The 23,542-nt window shown below is 38.8% G+C and overlaps 2 protein-coding genes across 3 annotated transcripts; both read left to right on the top strand.

Annotated features, from left to right (window-relative positions):
- The first annotated feature begins 4,238 nt into the window (after positions 1–4,238).
- On the top strand, positions 4,239–9,831 carry LOC102706736. 2 transcript variants are annotated; one of them, XM_015834770.2, is made up of 10 exons: positions 4,239–4,635; positions 5,215–5,369; positions 5,681–5,768; positions 6,737–6,986; positions 7,069–7,248; positions 7,784–7,825; positions 8,031–8,122; positions 8,247–8,366; positions 8,649–8,738; positions 9,225–9,831. In XM_015834770.2, exons 1-10 carry the CDS (start codon positions 4,582–4,584, stop codon positions 9,348–9,350), a joined length of 1,197 nt encoding a protein of 398 aa, XP_015690256.1. In that variant the 5' UTR covers positions 4,239–4,581; the 3' UTR covers positions 9,351–9,831. The 2 variants fall into 2 exon arrangements, with proteins under 2 accessions (XP_015690256.1, XP_006650390.2); XM_006650327.3 differs by having other exon boundaries at positions 8,025–8,122.
- Positions 9,832–19,951: 10,120 nt separating this feature from the next.
- LOC107303794 lies at positions 19,952–21,446 on the top strand. The gene is made up of 5 exons (XM_040522767.1): positions 19,952–20,024; positions 20,139–20,351; positions 20,430–20,522; positions 20,610–20,714; positions 20,785–21,446. The coding sequence occupies exons 1-5, from the start codon at positions 19,968–19,970 to the stop codon at positions 20,968–20,970; spliced, it is 654 nt and encodes a 217-aa protein (XP_040378701.1). The 5' UTR covers positions 19,952–19,967; the 3' UTR covers positions 20,971–21,446.
- Positions 21,447–23,542: the final 2,096 nt, after the last annotated feature.

Here is a 23,542-nt window from a genome sequence, read left to right as displayed (position 1 = left end):
CCGCCTCCGCCGGCGCCGATCCGCCGCACTTTCGCACCGCCCGTTCGCCCGCCGGTCGCCGGCCTCCAGCCCAGCAGCCCTCCACTACCTCAGCCAAACAGGTAGCCGCCGCCCCCAATCCCCCAACAGCTAGGTCAAAATAAGAAAAACGGACCATCGGAATTTTACCGAGAATTTCAAATGAAACAGTTTAATTCCTCTAAAAATTTCTGTAAAATTCCTCAAACCAAAGACGCCTCATGCCTATTTTTATCTGTTTGGGTTGAATAGTGTCTTTCCTTTTGTTTATTTAATACATATAGTATACATAGTATATATGTGTATTTTTTTTTCCAAAAATCTTGGGTATTCACCGTGAATTAAGATAGGCCGGCACTGTAAGCGGGCCGCCTAGAGTCTCAGCCAGAATGGGCCAACCAAATTTATTTCATTAATATTTATGTGGTTTGATTTTTATATTACTATTTTTTAAAAATAGATGATTAATCAACTTATGAAACTATTTAGATGGTGAATATCTTTTAGTTAAGATTATTAGCTCTATCATTTACTTGTTATTTTTTGTCGTAGCTAAAATTTGCATTTTAAATCTTAATATTAGAGTTGATTTTAAGATATTCTTATTGTTGTTTATTTTTTCCAACATTGTCTTCTAAATTGCCAATAACACAAATAAAAAGTTTTACTTATAAATTATTTTTTGTTGATTTACTTTTTATTTAATTTCTTTATTTTAGTTTTTCAATTTAGTGTCAACATTATTTATCAAAATTTAGAACTACTATATTTCAAGTCAACTCTTAAGAGTTAATACTTGGTTTATCATGTCAATGATGTTTATTTGTGTCACTTTAGAGGATAAATAATTATAAGATATATTACAAGTAAAATTATATTTAGCCTAAAGGGCTTATAGCACAGAGTTCACCTAGAGCCCCAAAATTATGGAGTCGGCCCTGGTGCTAGTCCACTACGTTTGTCAAGAACAGGGCTAAAGCCTAAGCTGCCCTAAGCCTAATTTCTCCCTAATGTCATAGCCAAAATCGTTTGGCGCACTCTTATAGCGAAAGGGTGGGATTACACATCGTTGTGTTACGGAAACATGATGGAGTCAAAGACAAGGTAGCCAGCATAGGAGCAATGCATGTCTCCGTTCATGCGGCGTCCACGGTGGAAAGCAACCCCACCATCCCATGACAGGTTTAGCCACGCAGTTGAAATACTCAGCCACATGCTAGCCCATTGTTGATACTCTACCCAATACTGAGGATTCGTCAGTAGTGGAGGGCATGAAGGGCAAGGTCGCTGGAGCCTATCATCGAGGGATGGGTGAAGAGCTTGGTGTCATACATGGCATGGAGGTTGATGAAGATGCCCACGAGCGAGTGTGGGAAGGAGGTCCACGTACAGCAGGCGTCGCTCGTAGACGAGGTTGCACCACGCCTTGCAAACGCAACAGGGTGCACGAGGCGGCGGAGGATCTCGGTGAGCACGTCGCCCGACAGCGTATGTTTCATCCCCTTCAATTCCTCTCGATGACTTCGTGTGTTAGGAATCTCTCCTCTCACTCCTCTCTGGTGAAGACACATACCCAGAAACTCAAACACAGGCTTTGGTCGACATGACCACTTGCCCACATCATTTTTTCCATTATATGGACTCAAATTACATGCAAGGGCAGAACCAGTCAGGAGCCAGCCCTAGTGCTCAATTCAATTATCTTGTTCTAGCTCTTTAAAGGATTAACTTGTTTCCTAAAATTTGTACAAAAAGTTTCATACAGTTTGGACCGCAGGCTTAGGTCTCCAGCCCTTGATGCCCTAGGCCTAGATCCACCTCTGATTACGTGTAAAGAATAAGCATTAGCCAATTCGCTTGGCTGAGACACACCATGCTTGCCACGTGCAAATGCATGTACCTAAACCGCTAGCTAGCACCTATTCTTTAGCCAAGAAATCACCTGTTGGCCTTTTAACCAAAGTGGCAGGTGTATAGGCATCTCTACACGTCCAAAACATATGCTTTCATGTAGCTACTAATCACTAGTTTTACGTGCTAATGCAATAACTCTGCACATGGTAGATATCAGCACGTTCGTCCGACCGCATTACGTAGCTTCTCAGCGAGCAATTCGAATTTAGGTTTCCTGACAACATTAACTTCAACGGACCTAACCGTTGATCTATAAGGAATCTTAGGGCCATGAGTACTTGTTGGAAAAAATTATGGAATCTATTTCAGATGGTTTTGGTCCAACGCCAAAATTCCTACCGAGTTGTTGGGAATATATAAAACAAGCCATATACCTCGTTTACTCCGAATCTGATTTGGTCTTGAACTTTGTAATTGTGCCGTGGGCTAAGCCCAATAGGGCAATCCCAGGACATCCTAAATCATATTTATTCGGTAGTTGTCATAGTTTAGAATTGAGTTTTGGTTAGATTATTTTTCCGTTGGTTAGTTTGTGCAACCCCAAATTTGAGTGGTTATTATCCATATGCAATTGTATTGCAATCTATCATGTTTGTTGCTTGTGTTATTCGATCCGCATGTAGGAATTAATCTTATGAAAACGTTGTGCTGTGATTGCAGGGCTAGAATCTAAGTTGATCGAAAACCGGGTGTGTGCCAAGTTTCCACCAAATCCAAAGTTACCGATACCTATCGAAAGATCGTGACCTAGTTTTCTCATCAGCTATTATCTCTAATTCAGGGTGCTTAGTGGAGCTTAATCATGTGCCCTTACAGCGGTTTTGCGTGGGCCCGTGCGGGGCCAGGAAAGGAATTCACCCTGCTTTTATTTTCGGGGTTTGGGCCGGGGCATTTCTTGGCCGGAAAAAGTCCACAAAGATCCCTGAACTTGAAGGCAAATTTATTTTTCGTCCCTTAACCAAAATATCAGAAATATGCACCCTAAACTTGCATAATCCGTTTAAAAAAGGTCACTCGGCAGACTCGTATTTTTGACTGGTTTGCTGACGTGGCACATGGTGAATCCCACGTTTCAGATATTTTTGTTTTTTTAATCTCTCATTTTATTTTTCTCTCCTCTCCCTCTCTCTCTGCTTCCTCCGTTCTTCCTCTCTTCAGGCTGCATCGCCCACGTCTGCGGCGTCGCCCACGACCGACCACCCAGGTTCGTGCGCGAGCTATTCTCGCTGGACTACCTCCTAATCCTATGCACACGACAACCACATACGTTGGTGCTCATGTGCATGCATGCAAAACAGAAATGAAAACATGCAGTCCTAACTAACTCACAACGCAAAGGCTTAACTAACAAATCTCCTCCTAAGCCTTGCGCATCTACTTTAGCTGGACGAGGCCGAGCTTGGCATGGAGTTCGCAGAATCTTCTCGCACCAGCTAGCGCCTTCGTCATGATATCCACCAGCTGCTCGCTCAGCTGTGCCGATGGAGACGACATCAACCCTTCCTTCTTCAATGCACTCTTGATTAAAATGAAATCTCTTACTTAGTTGGATGGCGGACTGATTGTCGATGTTGATCTTTACTGCGCCTTCTTGCTCACCTTTTAGCTCGGCCATCGCCACTCCCCGCCCGATCGGCGTCGCAAGCCGAAAGTCACCGCCGCCCCCGCACGTCCGGCCGCCGCAAACCGCAAGCCGCCGCGGCCTCCCGCTCGTCCGGCCGCCACCTCGGTGCTGCAAGCTGCCCTCGCCCGCCCGACGCCACCTCGGTCGCCACAAGCCACCACAGCCCCCCGTCCAGCTCAGTCGCATGCCGCCTGGGCGGGCCGCCGCCGCTGTCGCCCGCCCGGCTGCCGTCGCCACACAGCTCCTCCGCCACCCGCTCGCCCGACCACCCGACTACCGCCACCTCCAGCTTGCAGCCACTCCTGCCCTAGCCTGAAGAGAGGAAGAAGGGACGAAGGAGAGAGAAGAGAAAAAGAGAAGAAGTAAAAAAAAAAAAAAAACACTTGACATCTGGGGCCACTATAAGCCATGTTAGCAAAATCAGACAAAAAAAATTAAAGAATACTGCCGAGAAACCTTTTGAACGGTTTATGTAAGTTTAGGGATGTATTTCGGTTAAGGGACGGAAAACAGATTTGCCTGATGGACTTTTTCTTCTTAGCCTTTAGTCTTGGAAGGCCCAAAACGGTTTCGGCCTATGAAAGGCCCATGTTCTGGCAGTGGGCCCACTGGAGCCGAGCCCTCCTCCGACTCCCCCACCCAAACCCTCGCCGCCACTCCGCCATCGCCGGATTCCCCACCTCCACCTCCCCCGTCCCGCTCCCCGCCACCGCCGCCGCGCGCGCAGCGTACGCCGTCGCCTCGCCTACACGTGGCCCCAAGACGTGGGTCGGAAAAAGGAGATCGGCTCTCGCTGCTCTCCGCTCTTTCTTCCACCAGCCACCGTCTCCTGCCAAGAAGCAAAAGCTTTTGAAGGAGTTCGAATCCGCTTCTGCCTTGGGGTTTGAGCTAGCGCTCCAAATCCAAATCCGCTTCCTACCCGCGCGCGGCGACCCCTCTACTACTTTGCCTCTGCTACCGCTGCAGCGCCCCCACGCCCTGCTGCTCTGCGATTTGTTAGGGTTTCGGGAGCTCGGGGCCACGTCATGGCGACGCGGGGAGCAAAGCGCGCCGCCACCTCTGACCCCGCGAATCCCGAGGTACGCATATCCTTTTCTCCCCCACTTAGAACCGTGCTTGTCGCCGTGGGGAGCGGTGCAAGGACAAAGTTAGGATTTTTTTAATTACAGTTTTGATTTGGGGATGCTATCTATGTAAATAGTCGTGCTGCTTCTGCGTAGCTGATTGCTTAGAGTTACTTACAGGATCTAGTTCCTTTAGAAGAGAGGGAAAGTCACACCATCACGATGGTGCTAACATAAGTTTGAAGTGCGGAAAAATGCTTTAGGACGTTGTTATATGCATGTTTAATTCTTGCACTCCAATCTTGGTGTTGAAAAATATACCCATTGCGTTGAGAAAGAGGATGTAGAAAAGCATGTAAACTGTTTATTGGTGCTGATTTTTGAATTGTCACATATCAGTTTTACCATGTAGTAGGAACCTCTTTCTGAGTTCTGATAGTTCTCATGCGATCCTAGCGCATATAGTACTTGACAGTCTATCTATTACTACCAATAAGTTTGTTTTCGTAATTTTTGTTAATGTTGAAAAGTTTTTTTGTTGTTCCATCTTTTGCTGTTTTATTTATTATTCGTTTTGTTATTATAATGCTGCAGCTACCAAGTAAGAGAGTAATGGACGGACCCTCTTTTGATGTTCACAGGGCGGAGTCTTCCCATCAACATATGATGGCAGGACCCGCTACTTTAGATCCTCAGCGGGCTGAAACTGCAAGCAAGCATGTGAGAGCTCTCAATACCCAGTTTGCTAGGTTGGTCACTTCTTCACCTGCTAGTTTTACCAGTTTTGGATCTTAGGAACCACATCAACATTTGAATTCTTGTGGTATTACATGCGTGTATGATGCTATCTAGTATGTGTGCTCATTCATTATGTCTCCTAACGCCATGCTTTCTACGCAACCTAAATGTTCTCTGAACTATGTGCGATAATTCTTACTGGCTACAATTTTTAGAATGTTGATGTTTCAGTTAAATTTACCCATCTTCTTTGCAGCAGTGCTCTATTATTTATGTCTTGTTTGGTCTAATAAATAATCATCTGAATGTTTTATATGAGCAGCTGGGTACAATCACAGTTGCAAAATCACCCAGCCGAACTTTGGGAGGATGGAATGAAGGACTACCTATCCCATGCTTCTGAAATAATGGTAGGAAACACATGCCATATACACTTGGTATTTGGTATGTTTTTTAATCGACCGCCTTAGTAAAACCTTTAATGTATTTTGTTTTTGTACACTGCACAACCAGGGATATAATATAGTACTGATGAAATGTATCAATTCTACAAATTCCGATTTATGACTCGAGTTCTACAAAATACCATGGCACAAGTGTTTTTCTTCCCTTTTTGCCATCATTGTGAATTTTCTGTTAACCCAATGCAAAGACTCTATTTTCCCCTGGAATATATGAAGCATGCCCTGGGCTGAGATACACGCTTATCAGGGTAAATGGGTGTTTTGCCACGTGTTAATGGAAAACTCATAGCTATGCAAAAAGGGAAGTAAAATGCTTTACAATGTCATTTTGTAGAATTCTTGTTCACCAATGGCAATTCCTAGAGTTGATTATTTGTCAATGGCAAAATGCAGCATGCAAGAATTTTGAAGCTGTAACTAATAGGGTGTTATCAACAGTGTTTACAACCACACAATTATACAATGTAGAATCATTTTATACCCCTATGAAAAATTGAGTATCTAATGTCTGTAAGACCTTATACTCTGTATCTGTTAAGTTACTTTAGGATCGACTATATATATATTTATTGACTGTACACTGGAGAACAACTCAAGAAATGAAATTATACTAATACAAAACCACTCGATATCTTCTCCGTCTCCGCTGTGTAACCTGCAAACACATGCACAGTGCAGTGTCTGAATTATAACAACTGTTCCTGAGACTAGGATGAAACTACACAATGTTGATCCAAATACTTTTAAGCTGTAGGTCTTTTTGCTGATGTTGACTTGTAGAAGTGACTGCCATTCATTTAGCAAACATTCTCATATTGCTTAATGCTGAGATAGCAAATGGCACTATAGTTTTTCTCAGCAGTCTGCTATTTTTTTCTAATCATGGACCTCCTGCTATTATTTGCTCTCACTAGGACAAATTCAAGGATGTTGTCAATTGGCTTAGGCAAAATAAAACAGGTTCAGCAGCTCTGTTGTCCCCAAGTACACCAAATGATGACAAGACTACTTCGCCAGCAACTGTAGACAGCAAGTTTATGGTACAACCAAGTTCAGATAATGGACAGAAAGTTCCAGTTACAGTAGTTAGCTCTCCAGCTTTTCAGAATTCCAGCTCACCGAACTTGTTTTCGTCTTCTAATGAAAAAACGCCAGTTTTTACTGGTATGGCTATTCACCAGTTCATATATTTACATTGCTCTATTTTTATGTATTCCTATGTAAGTTGTGTTGTAATGATATCTAGGCATTTTTGGTGGCAACAAAAACATGCCCGGTGATAGCAACAAACCAACTTTCCAGTTTGGTGCAAATAATGGCTTTTCAACACCAAGCACGCCACCCATTTTTTCTACTTCAGGTGCCCAGAGTTTTAGCATGCCAACCCAGACACTGTTCTCAGTTAACCAACAGCCGGTTGTCTCAGGTAATTTTCTTATTTTCCCGTAGCTTTATTTTGTTTATTCTTTCAGATGGAATGAGTTAGAAGACGTGTTCTTTTTTCAATAATATCTGCGCATATAGTAAGGATGTCAATTCTTTTTCTGTGGTCCCTGGTTTATATATTTGATGGAGTTTTGTAGTGCTTTGTGTCCATTTTAGTAATTGTGATTAAAATTGATACACACAAATGCGATGATATTACCTTGCTATCCTATGGCCTAAAAGTTACTTCTGTTTGCTCATATTGGCCCCAATGTTAAATTACACATTTTTATGCAATGCAGCAAATATGTCAAGTGTAATTCATGAATTCAGAATAAGGCAAATTGTTGTTGGCTTGGTTCTTTTCATATGAACTGTCTAACACAACTTCTCCTACCCCTTCAACTAGCACTTGTCATTCTGATGATAATGACAGTAATTTATCCTAGGGACAGCACCTTATTACTCTAGTGCAGAACATAGATACATATACCTTATGTTTATGGAATATTAAGCTTTTATTGTTAATTTTTCAGGAATCAAAAATACTGCCGAAGCTTCAGCTGATGCAGATGAAGGTGAGTATCTGATTTACCAATTTATCAAAGAGTAAATTAGATAACCCCAGTTGATAAAATTTCCTATTTACTTTGACCCTTCAATGTTTGGGATGCTACTTATGTGTTTTAAGATTATATGTGTCTTTCATTAAAAAAAGATTATATGTGTCCTCAGTTTTTCTATGCTACCCAGTTTATTCATAGTTTGTTTGTTCAGATGCAGAACCTGAGCAACCGAGCAGCCCTTCTGTAAAGAAGGCAGAAGAGCAAGGAATCATTGTTGTTCATGAAGCCAAATGCAAGGTCTATGTTAAGGTATTAGTTTTCCTATGAATTATTTTACCTTTTTCATATAGTTTGTTTTTCTGGAGCCAATACTACTATTCGAGTACTCACAAAAAATGCTTGCACCTGAATCACACTTTATTTCCATTTGTAGCATGATGATGCTAGCAAAGGTTGGAAAGATATTGGTGTTGGGCAGCTCAACATCAGGTGTAAAGAAGGAGCTGAGAGAGCCTCCAAAGAGTCCAGTCCAACCATTGTTATTAGAAATGACGTATGTACCCCTCCTTTATTATGCTCATATATAGTAACCCAAGTCCATTTGTCTTCAGTTTAGTAGGGCAATACTAATTATGTATCTGTCCATTGTGCATCAAACTATCATCCATTCACTGTGCTTTAATTTATCAATTATTTTTTAGTAATGGTAATTATTTGTTACTTGATTTATTTTTTGCTCCCAAAATTAGTGAGATCACCCTTCCTCGCTCCATCTGTTTTTGGTATATAGGCTGTTGTGCGGTTGTAAAGTACTCATGGATGATTTTAATAACAGGTGGGAAAAATTCTTCTGAATGCTCTGATCTACAAGGGGATAAAGATGAATGTTCAGAAGAACACAGTAGCTTCGATATTTCATACCTCAGTAAGTAACTACTGTCTGCTACCTCCGCACCACACACACACACACAAAAGAAAATAAACAACCCAAAGAGAACAAGAAAAGGAAGGAATGGGCAACAGCACTTTGAAAATAGCATGTGGTGCTCTAACTCAAATTTCTGTAAGGAGAGTTCATTAGATTTGACATATTTTCTATGCTGATCTTTTTGGTTGTTAGAAGAGGCATACATCTGCACTAGAGTAGGTTAAACAGAAACCTTGCTGTTGGATACATGCTGATTTATTTGTAAGCATTTTTAAAAGCAGGGATGCAATTGGTCAAACTCATTCTCGTTTCCTGTCCCCTAGTATATGAACTTGAAAACATTCAAATCAAACTACGTTAACCTGGATATATTTTGCATTTTGTGCATGCTACACTGCTTCAAAATTATACTTACCTCTCTTTCGTGTGTGTTCCGCATATAGCTCAATGAGTATAACAACTGTCCATTCAAAAATTTCTCAGGATGCACAGTCAAGCGAATCAGTCAATGCCACTGTTGTAGCTCGAACATACTTGTTCCGATTGAAAAATGAGGACGAGGCTACAAAGTTGTCGGCTGCAATTAAGGAGAACGCGCCATCAGAATGATTCCTCTATGGGTTAAACCCTAACCAGTGCTTGGGCCAAAGGATTCCTTGCACAGCTTTTTGCCCTCCCAATTGCAGCAGAGTACACGGGGATAAAAATCCGTGATGCTTCTGAGCTGGCCGGCCATGTATCACCAATTTTCCTGGCGTTGTATCGTCCTAATTTGACACTGCTAAGGCTATGAGATTATCACCTGAGTGCTGAGGGAGGCATGGCTTAAATTATAGTAGATGGTTGAACACCTGCTTGCTGCTAGCCTAGTCTTTAGACTTTGTGCAATCAATATATATTTATTGCAAACACATTCTCCGGTCTGAAACCTCGGGGTATGCCGTTCAATTTTTGTATCATTTCTTGATATTTTCTTTTTGCCCCCAAGGATAGCTGGTAGACTTGTACTTGATGGCTAACGTATCTCAAGCAAGGATCAGATAAACTGGTTTTTGAAAATGGCCTACCGTGGTACCATCATGTTTTAATCCTGTCGCAGATAAGATTTTCATTTTGATCTTGTTACTCTGGAAACGGATCTAGCGACTCTGCAAACAAGGGGTAGGATATTTCATGAATAGGCCTGGGAAATTTACGTGTGTTCCGTATATATTACTAGTAGTAGTAATAATGTTTTTTGATAAAAGGCTCGGAAAGAGCCCAGCTTTTACTGAAAGCGATAAAACAAAGAGTCGTTGCTGGGGATTCCAGCTTACAACCAAGGTTCAAAGTAAAACAGCATCTAAAGAAAAACAGAAGTCTAGGGACAACCAGGCTCAAAGCCACAGCTCTGCTTTCATCTATTTCTGGAGATGACGACAGATGGAACAAGAGACTACACAAAAACTAAACATCTCATCCTACACCAACTTTCCTCTGTTGTCTTCCCAGGTCCCAAGCTATCCCAGCGATTGCCTGCATCATCGTTTCCATCTCAGCAATTTCCTTGTCCTTCAGCAGATTTTTCCAATTCCTGAGCAAAGAGAGAAAATGGTAAACAATATTGATAGGAGACAAAGTTAGTTTCTCTCGAAAAATCATGTCATTTCTGACATTCCAAAGAGCCCAAGATACCGCCATCAGCAAAGCAACTCTCAGTCTACTATTTTTACTGCCAGCTCTACCAATAACCTTTGTGTTAAACTCCTCAAAACTAGACGGGATAAAATTCCAATTCAGAGCATCTCTAATAACACACCAGACAAAAATAGCAGGAGGGCATTCAAAAATAATATGCTGAGCAGTTTCATGATTATTACATAGGGTGCAAAGATGAGAGTCTCCCCCACCCTCATTTTTTCAGCTGGACTGTTGACTGTATTATGTCTTTAACGGCAAGCCAACAGAAGTGTTTGATTTTTAAGGGGCATGGTGCGTTCCAGATATCTTGAAATCTAGCATCTCTTACACCTCTAAAGGTTAGAGCCCTATACATAGATTTCACACTAAAAAGTTTATTTTTCTCTAACTCCCATTGAATTTTGTCAGTTTCAACTTCTTTAATAAAACCTGAAATATCATAATTCAACTCATGCCAAAGTAATAACTCTGTTTCCCCAAAAGATCTCCTAAAAGTAAGGTTGTTAAGGTCATCTAGCACCTCTTTGACCAAGATATCTTGTTGAAGACTGATCTCAAAGAGTTTGTAGTATTTAATTTGAAAGGAAACATCACCTCTCCAAACATCCTTCTAGAATCTAATGTTTTCACCAGTGCCACATTTCCAGCTACTACCTAACTTGAACCAGTCTCTAATCTGAATCAAACCCTTCCAGAACTGAGAGCCCCCAGTCCGGTTTTGATTAAAGAAACCTCCTGAGTTAAGATATTTTTTCCTAAGAAGATTCAGACATAAACTGTCTTTATCAGATAAATCAAAAATCCATTTAGAAAGCAAAGCAACATTCATATATCTAGTATCTATAAAGCCTAAACCTCCATAATCTTTTGGAAAAGTCAAGTCACTCCATTTTATCATATGATATTTTCTTTTGTCACTAGTCCCAGCCCAATAGAAACGACTTCTAATAGAATCTATTTTTTGATGAATCCCTTCAGGAAGAAGATAACACCCCATAGCATAATTCGGAATATTTGAGAGACAGGAGTTTATAAGAATATCTCTACCTCCAAAGGAGAGGGAACCACAACTCCAAGAGCTCAATCTCTTCTCAATTTTCTCAGGAATAATCACTTATATTATAATATTTTTCAATCTTTTCAACATTTATACGAAACACTAATGAGTTTAGGACACAAACATATTCACTGCTACACGAATGAATCTTGACAATGGAACATGATGCAACAAGGAGTGAGGTGGTGTGTAATTAATATACTTAGTTGCATTCTTTTGCACTTACAATGCAAATTATTTCTCGGTTTTCATGCTTATGTTTCTTGAACTGTTAAACAATGTGTGTGTTTATTTTTGAAAATTTCATCATCTCATATAGGGAAAGAAGGCACTATGGGAAACTCTTTTAAACCATTGACTAGATATACTATCAACTTTTGCATGTCATTTAAATGGTTATGAAAAAATAAAAAATTTCTAGGATAGATTACTATAATATAGGTATAGCTCTACACAAGTATATAAGGTTAAATTTGACTTCTACAGGTTATAAAAAAAACATGAGTTTGAATGTGCATACACTACAACAGATCTGACGTTCAATGATAAAAGGAGGGTGACAAATAATGGTTTCGTCATAGAACAGTATATCTGTGACGATACTTAGTGGCGCGTCACAAGACCTGGCTGGAGGCTAATTTTTGTGACGATCTCTCAAAATTGTCATTAAATATAGACTATGTTTCGTCATAGATGTTCTATGGGGGTGGTGCGGGCAATTAAAAATAATCTATGACGATTATTATGACGATAAATCTTTTGTCACAGTGTATCTACTTTATGACGATTTATATTGGAAAAAAAACTTCTGTTTGTGACAAAATAATGCATCATCATGTATATAGTGCCGATTAGATAAGGTGGCCAGACCACCTCCTCTTCCTATACCAACAAGATAAGAATGGGGGAGAAGACCTTTTGATGAATAGTCACAAAATTGGCACTCAGGTACCTCTTTTCTGTTTTTCTTTTTTGGATTTACTTCTTCGATGCCTTATTCTGGTTCATGTGTTGGAAGAAGAGGCATTCCATTCCCTTTCTATGAGGAAGTGTTGAAAGCACATCGAGTTATTGATCTTGTTTTATTAGTTCTCCAACAATTTTAAATATAATTGATTGTTCTTGTGTGATTCCCTGCTACTTGTTTTCTTCTAAACTAGACACACCTATTGGATTAGTGATTTTGGGAGAAAACTATGTTGTTTGCTCTCTGTGTGGTCAAACTGTTTGATGAAATGTCCACATGCAAGTAATTTCAATAGTAATAAACTAGTGTGTACTTTCCTCAAAAGACAACCTTACAACTTTTGTTTGTCCATGTAAGGTATATATATTATCATGTTAAGTTTGTCTTCCCTATTAAAAATTTGGCATAATATATTTTTGTTTTAGGATAAAATGGATTGAAGCTGGATAAAAGCACGACATTTCAGTGCTACATACATAGACGGTGTTGAGCAATTTAGACAGTTTGTTCAAGATCATTTTAATGAAAACGATGAAATATTATGTCCATGTCGCCGGTGTCTTAATTTGAAAAATCACACCCAAGAAGATGTGATGGAACACCTACATGTGAATGGTATGTCAGTTACATACACAAGGTGGATTTTTCATGGAGAATCAGTGAGTGATGGTGAAGAAAATGATGAGGAGGCTCCCTATGACTTTGATGTGGATAATGATGATTTTGATATGTCTAGAGAAAATGCTGATATCGACCAGGACGACGACGATGATATTTCGAGTTTAGTACAAGATCTGTACGTAGCTGGAAATCAAGGGGGTGGAAATCAAGGTGGTGGTCACCCAAATATATTTGCAAATTTAATTGATGAGTCCAAGAGAGAGATTTACCCTGGATGTAAAAAATTCACAAGATTGTCATTTTTGATTAAGTTGCTCCATATCAAATCTTACAACAGAATTTCAAATTCTGCATTTAATTCCTTGCTTCAATTGTTGAGTATGGTACTCCCAGAAAACCATAGCCTACCAAAGTCATACAATGAAGCTAAAAATGTTCTTCGTACAATTGGTCTTGGTTACGAGTCGATTCATGCTTGCAAGTATGATTGTGCACTGTTTTGGAAAGAGCATGCCAACAAAAATCATTGCCCAATCTGTGGTACATCACGATGGAAAGACATGGAAGGAAAGAAAAGAATTCCCCACAAGGTACTTAGATATTTCCCAATAATCCCAAGGCTTCAAAGAATATTTGTATCAAAGGCAACATCTGAATATGCACGATGGCACCAGGAGAAGAGGTGCGAAGAAGAAAATATTATGAGACATCCGGTTGATGGTGAAGCATGGAAAGACTTTGATAGAAATTATGGATGGTTTGCCAACGATCCTCGCAATATAAAATTAGGTATTGCCACAGATGGATTTAATCCATTTGGAAACATGAGCAACTCTTATAGTGTGTGGCCAGTGTTTGTCATGCCATACAATTTCCCACCATGGATGTGTATGGATCAATCAAATTTCCTAATGGCATTAGTTATTCCTAGACCAAGATCACTAGGAAAGGATTTCCATGTATATATGCAACCTTTAATGGAAGATATGGAACTTTTGTGGAAAGGTATTCCTACCTATGACGCATATAAAGATGAAACATTTTCCTTGCATGCTTCTATAATTTGGGGTATTCACGATTATCCTGGACTAGGCACTATGTCAACGAGGTGCACAAGGGGTTATTTTGCATGTGTGCACTGTGATGAGAACCCATGCTCTGTGTCACTTCGAAATAAAATTGGATATGTTGGGCATCGGCGATTTCTTCCTACTAACCATCCTTGGAGAAAAAGCAAAGTTTTTAATGGGAAGCATGAGAATAGAGAAAAAACGAGAAAATTTTCCAATCATGAATTGCTAGAGAAGTTAGGGAACCTCACAGACTTTGTTCCTGGGAAACATCCAAAAAACAAGAAGAGAAAGCGACCTGATAAGGATCATCCAAGTTGGAGTCAAAATGCCAGTTTTTTTGATTTACCATATTCGTCTCAATTGAAATTACACCATAACCTTGATGTAATGCACATCGAAAAAAATATTTGTGACAACATTGTAGGGACATTGCTTGACATAGAGGGTAAGTCCAAGGATACTGTGAGTGCTAGACTTGATTTGCAAGATCAAAATATTCGGAAAGAGTTACACTTGATAAATAATGGGACTTCGTATCTCAAGCCACCAGCATGCTATACATTTAATAAGGAGCAAAAAAAATAAGTTTTGCCGATTTTTGGCCAGTGTGAAATTCCCAGATGGATACGCTTCGAACTTAGCAAGATGCGTGGATCTTGAAAAATGTAAATTGCATGGATTAAAAACTCATGACTGTCATATTCTACTGCAGAGAATTCTACCGGTTAGTATTAGAGGAATTGTGCGAAAGGATATATATGAAGCAATTGCTGAGTTAGGGAATTTTTTCAAGGAGTTGTGTTCTAAGACTCTTAAAATTGATGCCTTGCTCCGATTAAAGGCTGAAATTCCTGTGATTCTGTGCAAGTTAGAGAAGATTTATCCACCTGCTTTCTTTGATGTAATGGTGCATTTAGCTGTTCACTTGCCCGATGAAGCAATTCTTAGAGGACCAGTCCAGTACGGATGGATGTTTCCCATTGAAAGACGGTTGGGTAAGCTCAAGCAGTATGTGAGAAACAGGGCAAGGCCGGAAGGATCAATAGCTTACAAGATTTAACAAGGAAGAGAGGAACAAGGATGGTAAAAAAATGTATCACCCGATATACTGCCAATTTTTTCACATGGTACCCATGCACTTGGTCCTTCCAAACTAAAATATTTTCATACTGAATATGAAAAAATGGTTTGGTATGTGCTTAATAATTCTCCTGAAATAGATGAATATAAAAGGTAAGCACCGTTCTTTTAAATCTATGCATTAATTTGCTACTGTTGAATTATAATAATGTTTTAAATACCTATTTATGTTTTGTCTAGTATATTCAGAGAACTAGAGAAGAACAGTGTGAATGATATTGACACAAGACTTGAGAGAGAATTTCCAAAATGGTTCAAGAATTATGTAAGTAATTCAATTATCCAGATCTTAAAAAACTATTAGAGCATATCTAATGTGCAAACCTTGTAATAGATTGAGGAGCTACATTACAATGGAGCACCGGAAGTTTCAGATGATTTGTACTCTCTAGCACATGGTCCAGATAGGCGTCTCAGAGTGTACTCAGCTTGCAATGTGAATGGGGTTCGGTACCACACCATTGATCGTGAAAAGAACCGAAAGACTCAAAACAGTGGCATCAAGGTTGAGGGTGCACATAAAAATTTAATCATTGATTTTTATGGTGTTCTTATAGAAATTCTCGAGTTGCGGTACACAACAAATAAAAATGGGGACATATCAGTTTTTTTGTTCCGATGTGATTGGTTTGATCTTGATGGATGGAAGACACGGATGAGGAACGATGGGTACTTTACGAGCATTAATATTCGTGGTCGTTGGTACAAGAACGATCCTTTCATTTTGGCACCCCAAGCAAAATAAGTATTTTAGTTGGATGACACAAGATTTGGTAAAGATTGGAAAGTAGTGCAGAATTTTGAACATAGGCATGTATATGATGTCCCTGAAAAAGAAAGAACAGAGACCAACGAAAATGATGATTTTCAAATGGATAATCAAGATGCGTACCAACAAGAGAGTTCTTCTACTGAATTCATCGTAAGTGATATCAATCCTCTCCTAGACACACTTCACCGTGATGATGAAGATGTTTTGGACCTTCAGATTGAAATGGTTGAAAATATTCGAGACCAAAAAGGCAAAAATATTGCTCATGAACTTTATAGTAGTGACAGCGAAGAGGAATATGAAGACGATACCCGGGACTATCCATATGACAATGGAGTTGATGGTCCACTTAGTGAGACTGATGAGTAGCTTTCTTTTAATAAGTAATCTGGGAATATGTTTGTAATATTTGAAACAATTACTTACTGCATTACTATTATCCAAGTATTTATTAGTTTGCACACAAGACAGACGTGTGCATTTTATATTTTTAATGAACATCGTGAACTATCAAATGCTCAGCATCTTTTTAGCTTTAAAACATGTTTTTGCCAACTAGTATATGAGTATCCAATGGACATATACCATGCAGACTAACTTCTCGGAAATAGATGAAAACAAGCTCTGCCTTTTTTTTTCTTATGTATATACTACCTCCGTCCATAAATGTTTGATGTTGTTGACTTTTTTATAAATGTTTGACCGTTCGTCTTATTCAAAAAATTTACGAAATTATTAATTCTTTTCATATCATTTGATTCGTTGTTAAATAAATTTTTATGCACATATATAGTTTTATATATTTTATAAATTTTTTTGAATAAGACGAATAGTCAAACATGTGTTAAAAAGTCAACGGCGTAAAACATTTAAGGACAGAGGTAGTGTGTGTGTATATATATATATATATATATAAACACAATATCTATTGCGGTACTACTCGTCTGCAGCAACATCGGCGACGTGAGTAGGGAGGGGAGGGTTGGAGGGGCTCACCCGTGCCAGCGAGCCCGGGAGGCCGCGGGCGGCGGCAACGTCGGATAGGACTAAGGGCCAACCGATATATATGACATGTATTCGGATTGGATCGGATGGGATCATATAAGTTCTATTTGCACACATTTGTTAGCGTAACTGTAAGAAAGGTAGTATCAAGATACCAGGTAGTATCTTTTTTTGTCTGGCAGTATCAAGTATCGGGATCCTACTAGATTTTAAAATACATGTTTTTTATAATTTTTATATAAGATTTATAATTTATAGTATACATTAAATCCTATAATATTAGATTTTGCTAAATTTAATTTAATTTATGTAACTTTAGAAGGAACTTACTCATAATATTATTAATCCACTCTATTTTAAAACAATATTGCAGATTCATGGTATCGTAGGTTACTAGGATACGTATCAGGATACTGCCAACCTTGACTGTGAGCACTTGAGTCAACTTTAGGATCTGACTTAGAAAGACAACACCAAAATCCTAACTATTCAAGCTATACAAAATTAATTGCTGGTTATTTTTACTAAAATAATAGACCAATATTTTCCAAAAAACTAGGCGGACGAATAGTCAATTTTTTCCAATTATTAACTTAGTTAGTTGTACCCGAGTATTTTTTTCAATTATTAATACAAATAGATGAACAAAATTTGAAGGAATAAGAATAAATGTTATTTTGTACTGAACGACTTTACTTTGAACTCTACATGTACAATCAACTGATATGCATGCCATTCAATTTTTTTTAGAAAAGGTTATTTCATAAATAAAACACTAGCCAATTAGTAGCCAAATTGCCAATTCCTCCCAGAAATGTTAGCGCGCCAAAAAATTTGGGAGAATCGCGCCATTTCAGTCCCATATGGGCTAAAGTTCCACTTTTGCCCATAACCGAGCCTTCTATGAAAATTTTGTAGCAAGGGTAATTTCATACTTGCTCAAACCCATTAAAATCTCCTGTGTCCGATGAATTCCACAATTCCACACCCAAATGCAAGACTCAACCACTCAGGTACCTCCCTCTCTCTCTCCACCCCCTCTCTCCCCTCTCTCTTTCACTCCCCTGATTTTTCCCCCCAGCTTGCACCCCATTCGATCCACTCCCAATCCATTGAATCCACTAAACCTTCTGCTTATAATCCTCCCACTAAGGCACCTTAACCTTCTTCATTTTCGAATCCCGATTTGTGGTTCATATGCCTGGTATCTGGTTAATAGGGTTTATTAAACCTAGGGATTTCTTGATTCCGGGCTTTCTTGCTTGATGCTATTTTTTCTGGTCCTAAATTCTATCTGTGTGTTTTGCTTACTTCTACAGATCGATAGAACAAGGAGCTGAACAACATCCACATGCATATTTCCATTGAAGGCTATCTGTCATATTGAGATCAAGTAAAACTTTCTTACGCATGTATATCGAAGTTAATCTGTTAACATCTGAACTATTCCGTACGTGGTGGTAGACAATACAATAGTTATAACATGAATTGTGCTTATTTCCATAGTTGGCAAAAAAAAGTATATATTCTTGTAGCTTGCTCTGTGACATGTCCCATACTCCATGTAATGATATTAATGTAGTGCTAAGTTCTATATTAACTCTGTGTATACTTATGCTAGGCACTTTACTTACTACATGGGTACTGCTCCCATCATTTCACCTTCTAAACAATTGGACAACAGATTTGAGTTGCTTAATTAGAAATTAACCTTATTTGGAATATTGGTTACATCAGCTATTCTTATATGAGTCCTTACTGTATAGGAACAAAAATCCAATATCTATAGGAAATGGAACTGACAGACTATGAGAGGAAGAGGAACATACAAATTGACAGGAATAATAAAGTGCTACGATCATTTGGTTTACCTGAACTGAAAAAGACTCTTTTTAGTATGTTTCATGGGAAGGGAAATAGCAGTGAACAAGTTATCTTAGCGAAGAAGCGGAGAAATACTAGTAATCAGGAGGAATCTGGATCGGATTATGAACCAAATGAGGAGGAAACTGAAACAGACAGTGATGACATAGATGGAAACAACCTAGGACAAATGGTTCAGCAGAAGCATGGAAAAACTCTTGCTAGGTTACATCAGATTAAGGTGCTAATTTCATCATTTCTTTTCATTGGTTAATTGAGCATAACATAGATATGATATGAGAATTGTTACACTATTATTAGTTTGTTAGTCTAGCTTTCAACTTTTATTTGTGTGATTTCTTTCTGCAATTACTATGTCTTATTGACTTAATTTTTTTTAATATGCAGCCCCTGATAAATTTAAAGATGGCACCTGGTACAAGACCTCAAAAGAGGGCTAAAAGCTCCTCCAACAATGAATCTAACTCTGTGTCAACACGTTCTCGGGTGAATCCATTGGATAATGCACACGTGACTGATCAAAGGATTGGAAGAGCTATAACATCAGTTAGCAACCATCTCTTAGACTGGAGCCAAATTAGGGATCCACAAGAATCCACACCAAGTCCAAGCAATTCACCTATGGCAACTCAATTTTCTCGGTTGAGCAATGATATTACTGATGGCAATTCTGCTACCCATAACTGTGATGGGGTCAGTGAAACTACTAGACAATTTGGTATGGTTGTTTCACTGCAAGCTGAAGGTAATCATGTATCTAATGTACTCTATTATATAGTAATGTATTGTACCAACTTTATATAACAATATTATCTACATTCTTTTAGATGCACCAACTAGCTCTGAAAAACGTAAACAGACTATGGGACATGGACTTGAGGAGTATGTACAGAGGACAGGTCACAAAATGCACATCTCTTTCACTGATGGTAAGCGAAGACCACTGGATCCAACCCAAGCTTCGAAGCTAGCATCGGAATGCGGAATTCACATTAGAAACCATCTGCGTGTTGCAACACATTGGAAGATGTACAAGACAAATGACTACAAGAAAACCATCCCAGCTGCTATCACTTCTATAGCGGTGACTCCAACTTGCTCTATACATATAGCCTTGTTTTCTAAATCATGTCTAGTTTTTAGATGCGTGGACCATACATGTTTAACATATGTTTGTTTCTAATTCTGGTTTTTTTAGGAAAAGTTTGACATGAATGCAAATGATGAAGTGGCTCGGGCAACATGCACTAATATTATTAAGGATGGTATCCGGCAACAGCGGTATAGGCTTAAGAGCAAATATTTTAATAATGTTCCTATTAGTGAAGTGCTTTCAAAAGGCCCACCACCACGTGTCAGTCCGGAAGATTGGGCAAAACTTGTAGAGAAATGGACTGATCCAAAGCACAAGGTATGAGTATGAAACAAGTAAACAACTATTATATATTCCATTAGAAGTGTATTGTACTAATGAAAAGTCTTCATATAGGAAACTTGTGAAAAGAATAAAATTAATCGAGAACAGGTTAAATTTCACCAAACTACAAGTTCTAGGAGTTATGTTTGTGCAATCCATTCTATGGTAACTTACTGATCTTTTCTCTAGCAATTATGTACATATAATGGGTAGATCTGAGAAAATAATTGGATCTTAAAAATCTTTTTGCAGAAGGTGAATAACAATGATCAAGAACCAGATGCTATTGACTTTTTCAAAGAGAGCCATTTCAGCAAGAAGAAAGGTTCCATGAGTGATGATGCACAGGAAGCCTATGTATATTTTTCCTCGTATATTTTTCATCATGTTTGCCCTTTAAAGATAGGTTAACATATTTAATTTTCAGAATGCTATGGTGAGTAAAAGAGAACAAAATCAAGAGGAAGGTGGACACGCGAAACTTGACGAGGAAATTGTTGCTGAAGTTTTGTCTGAAAGAAACACATCAAGCACATTTCTAGTAAATATGGGTTTCCCCAATAAAAAAATCTGGCAATACTACTTCATCTATGCAGGTGCAAGAGCTGCGTGATCAGCTAAGAGTAGAGAAAGAGGATAATGCAAGGAAGCAGCATCAACTTACTGAACAACTTGAATCTCAGCAACAAGAAATTACTGAATTGAAAAGGAAGCATCAGGAAGAGATGGACAACTTGAAGAAGAGCCAAGATGAGAAAATGGATGGTCTTCGGAAGAAACAAGATGAAATGGAGGCTATGTTCCGATTTTTCATAAGACAGCAGTAGACCCAATCATCAAGGGATCAAGGAACATCAAAGTAGTTTGTTAGGGGAAGATTTTTTGGGTATGATACTTTTAAGTGGTAGAAATGACTTTTGTGTTTTGGTGGCATGACGTTGAACTGTAGTTATTCTGATTTAGATGGTCTAACTTAACTGTGTGGTATCTCTTTTGTATATGTCAGTAGGATGCTTATCTTACGATGAAACACTGGATGGTATCTTTTATGCTATGTTATAGACATATTGAATGAAATATATGAATTGCTATTGGCATCACTCATGTGCAACTATATAAGTTTGTTTACAATATTACTTGAGCATGTACTGGTAACTGAATTACTAGAAACCAAAAATAGTAATAAAAAATTGTAAGCATCATGGTGAACCGTGACGATTTGCAATGTCATAGCTACAACTATAAGGAGGCATCCACGTGAATTAGCTAGTGACGAATGTTGGATAATACATGACATAACTATATTGTCATAGATTTTATGACGCTAGAAAAATCGTCATAGATCTATGACGAAAAAAGGTGATTTGTCAATAGAAACTTTCTATGACGTGGCTTCCATGACGATATTTGTGACGCGTTGTATTTGTCACAGGGGATCATCTATGATGAATTTAAGTTTTCTGTGATACTTATTCATCGTCATTGAATCACAAATCAGTTGTAGTGATATAACAATGAGAACTTAATTTGCTCCTTTTGTTATAATTTGTATATCATATATTAATCCTCTTATCATTCTTTCTCAAAAAATTCGCAACTATCTAGACGATACAAAAAACGAGGAAACATCCTCTTGAGGGATTAGAATTCATTTCCGAGTCACCGTCTAGCTCTAGTTGAGCGTCACCAACATCAGGGGAACTTAAGAGCAAGTACAAGAAGATGCGTGTGAATCGCAGTAGCCTACAAAAGTGAAGGGAACCGCGAGCATACAACCTTGCGCCGAAATCGAACGAAGTATGTGAGCCTGAGCGTCACAAACACACTAAGGCCACGTTCGGCTGGGTGGTAAGTTAACTAATTTCTCTCGTTTTCTGCACGCACTTGTCCTAAACTATTAGTATATTTTACAAAAATTTTCTATAGAAAAGTTGTTTTTAAAAATCATATTAATCTATTTTATATGTTTTAGTAATTAATAATTAATTAATTATGTACTAATATATTACTATGTTTTTTGTGCCAGGGTAAGTTAACTTGTTACCCCTCAAAAGAAGGTGGCCTAAAATCGATCGATGGTGTGTGCCTCGCCTCGGTTATAGCTCATCCGTGTGAGGCAAGGTCGATGGAGGTTTCACGGGACCCTAAATTTGCGAATTTTTGAGAATTAACATTATTTTAGTGGAAAAACATAAAATTAGAGGGCATCCGTGAAAAATCGCAAATTTAGGGTCCTGTCGAACTGTCGAAGTTCGATAGGACCCCTACCGAACAGCCAGTAGTTGACTAAGGAGGAGATCGGATTAGATCGCCAGCGTTGCAGTTCGATAGGGAGGCCATTCTAACTCTGTCAAACTTTAGAAGTTAGACAGGTCCAACAGTTCGACAGGGCCGGCTGGCTTAGCAATTGACCGGGTGCTGGGCTCTGTCGAACTTCCTCCGTTCGATAAGCCCTAGTTGAACGCACACCGTTCGATAAATCCCTAAATTTGCTATTTTCTTCATATAATCTCTACTTTTACGATTTTCTATTAAAATAATATTAATTATCTAAAAAATTTTCGATGGCGTGCCCTCCTGTCTGACCCGACGGACCAACTCCATAGGCAGGCACCTTCTCTTCTCATGTGTGACAGCAGCCGGCTGCACACACCGAACAGTGCGTTGCAGAAATACAAGGCACACACACGATGTTGCCCAGGCCGACCGTTTGCTAAATTTTTTTTAAATAGTATATTAATAGCCAATATTTGTTTTCTTCTACCTAGTATGAAAAAAACGGAGTCATGTATTAACTGGTATGTAATATTTCATTCTCTCGTAATGTATTAACTGGTATATAATATTTCACCCTTCCTATCCCTAATCAACCATGTGGACATGACCCTTTGATCCTTCTATCACCTCCCAGATTCTATGAGAAATACTAATACATGTTGTTCACTCTGTTCCACAATATAAGACTTTCTGATATTGGCTAGATTTGTATGTATGTCAATGAATCTAGACAAATATATATTGATATATGGATGAATCGAAGCAAACCCAGAAAATCTTATAATATGAAACAGGGACAATACTTATAAAATTCTATACTGCTAAGCCACTGCCAAATTTAAGACCTGATTTCTTGGTGGCATCTCCGATCATATAGATACAGCTCATTGCAACCAACGAACCTTAGG

Source organism: Oryza brachyantha, chromosome 3 (genome assembly GCF_000231095.2).
Source record: "Oryza brachyantha chromosome 3, ObraRS2, whole genome shotgun sequence".
NCBI classification, from domain to species: domain Eukaryota; kingdom Viridiplantae; phylum Streptophyta; class Magnoliopsida; order Poales; family Poaceae; genus Oryza; species Oryza brachyantha.
Note: the sequence above shows the minus strand (reverse complement) of the source record. Positions and strands in the feature narration are given on the sequence as shown.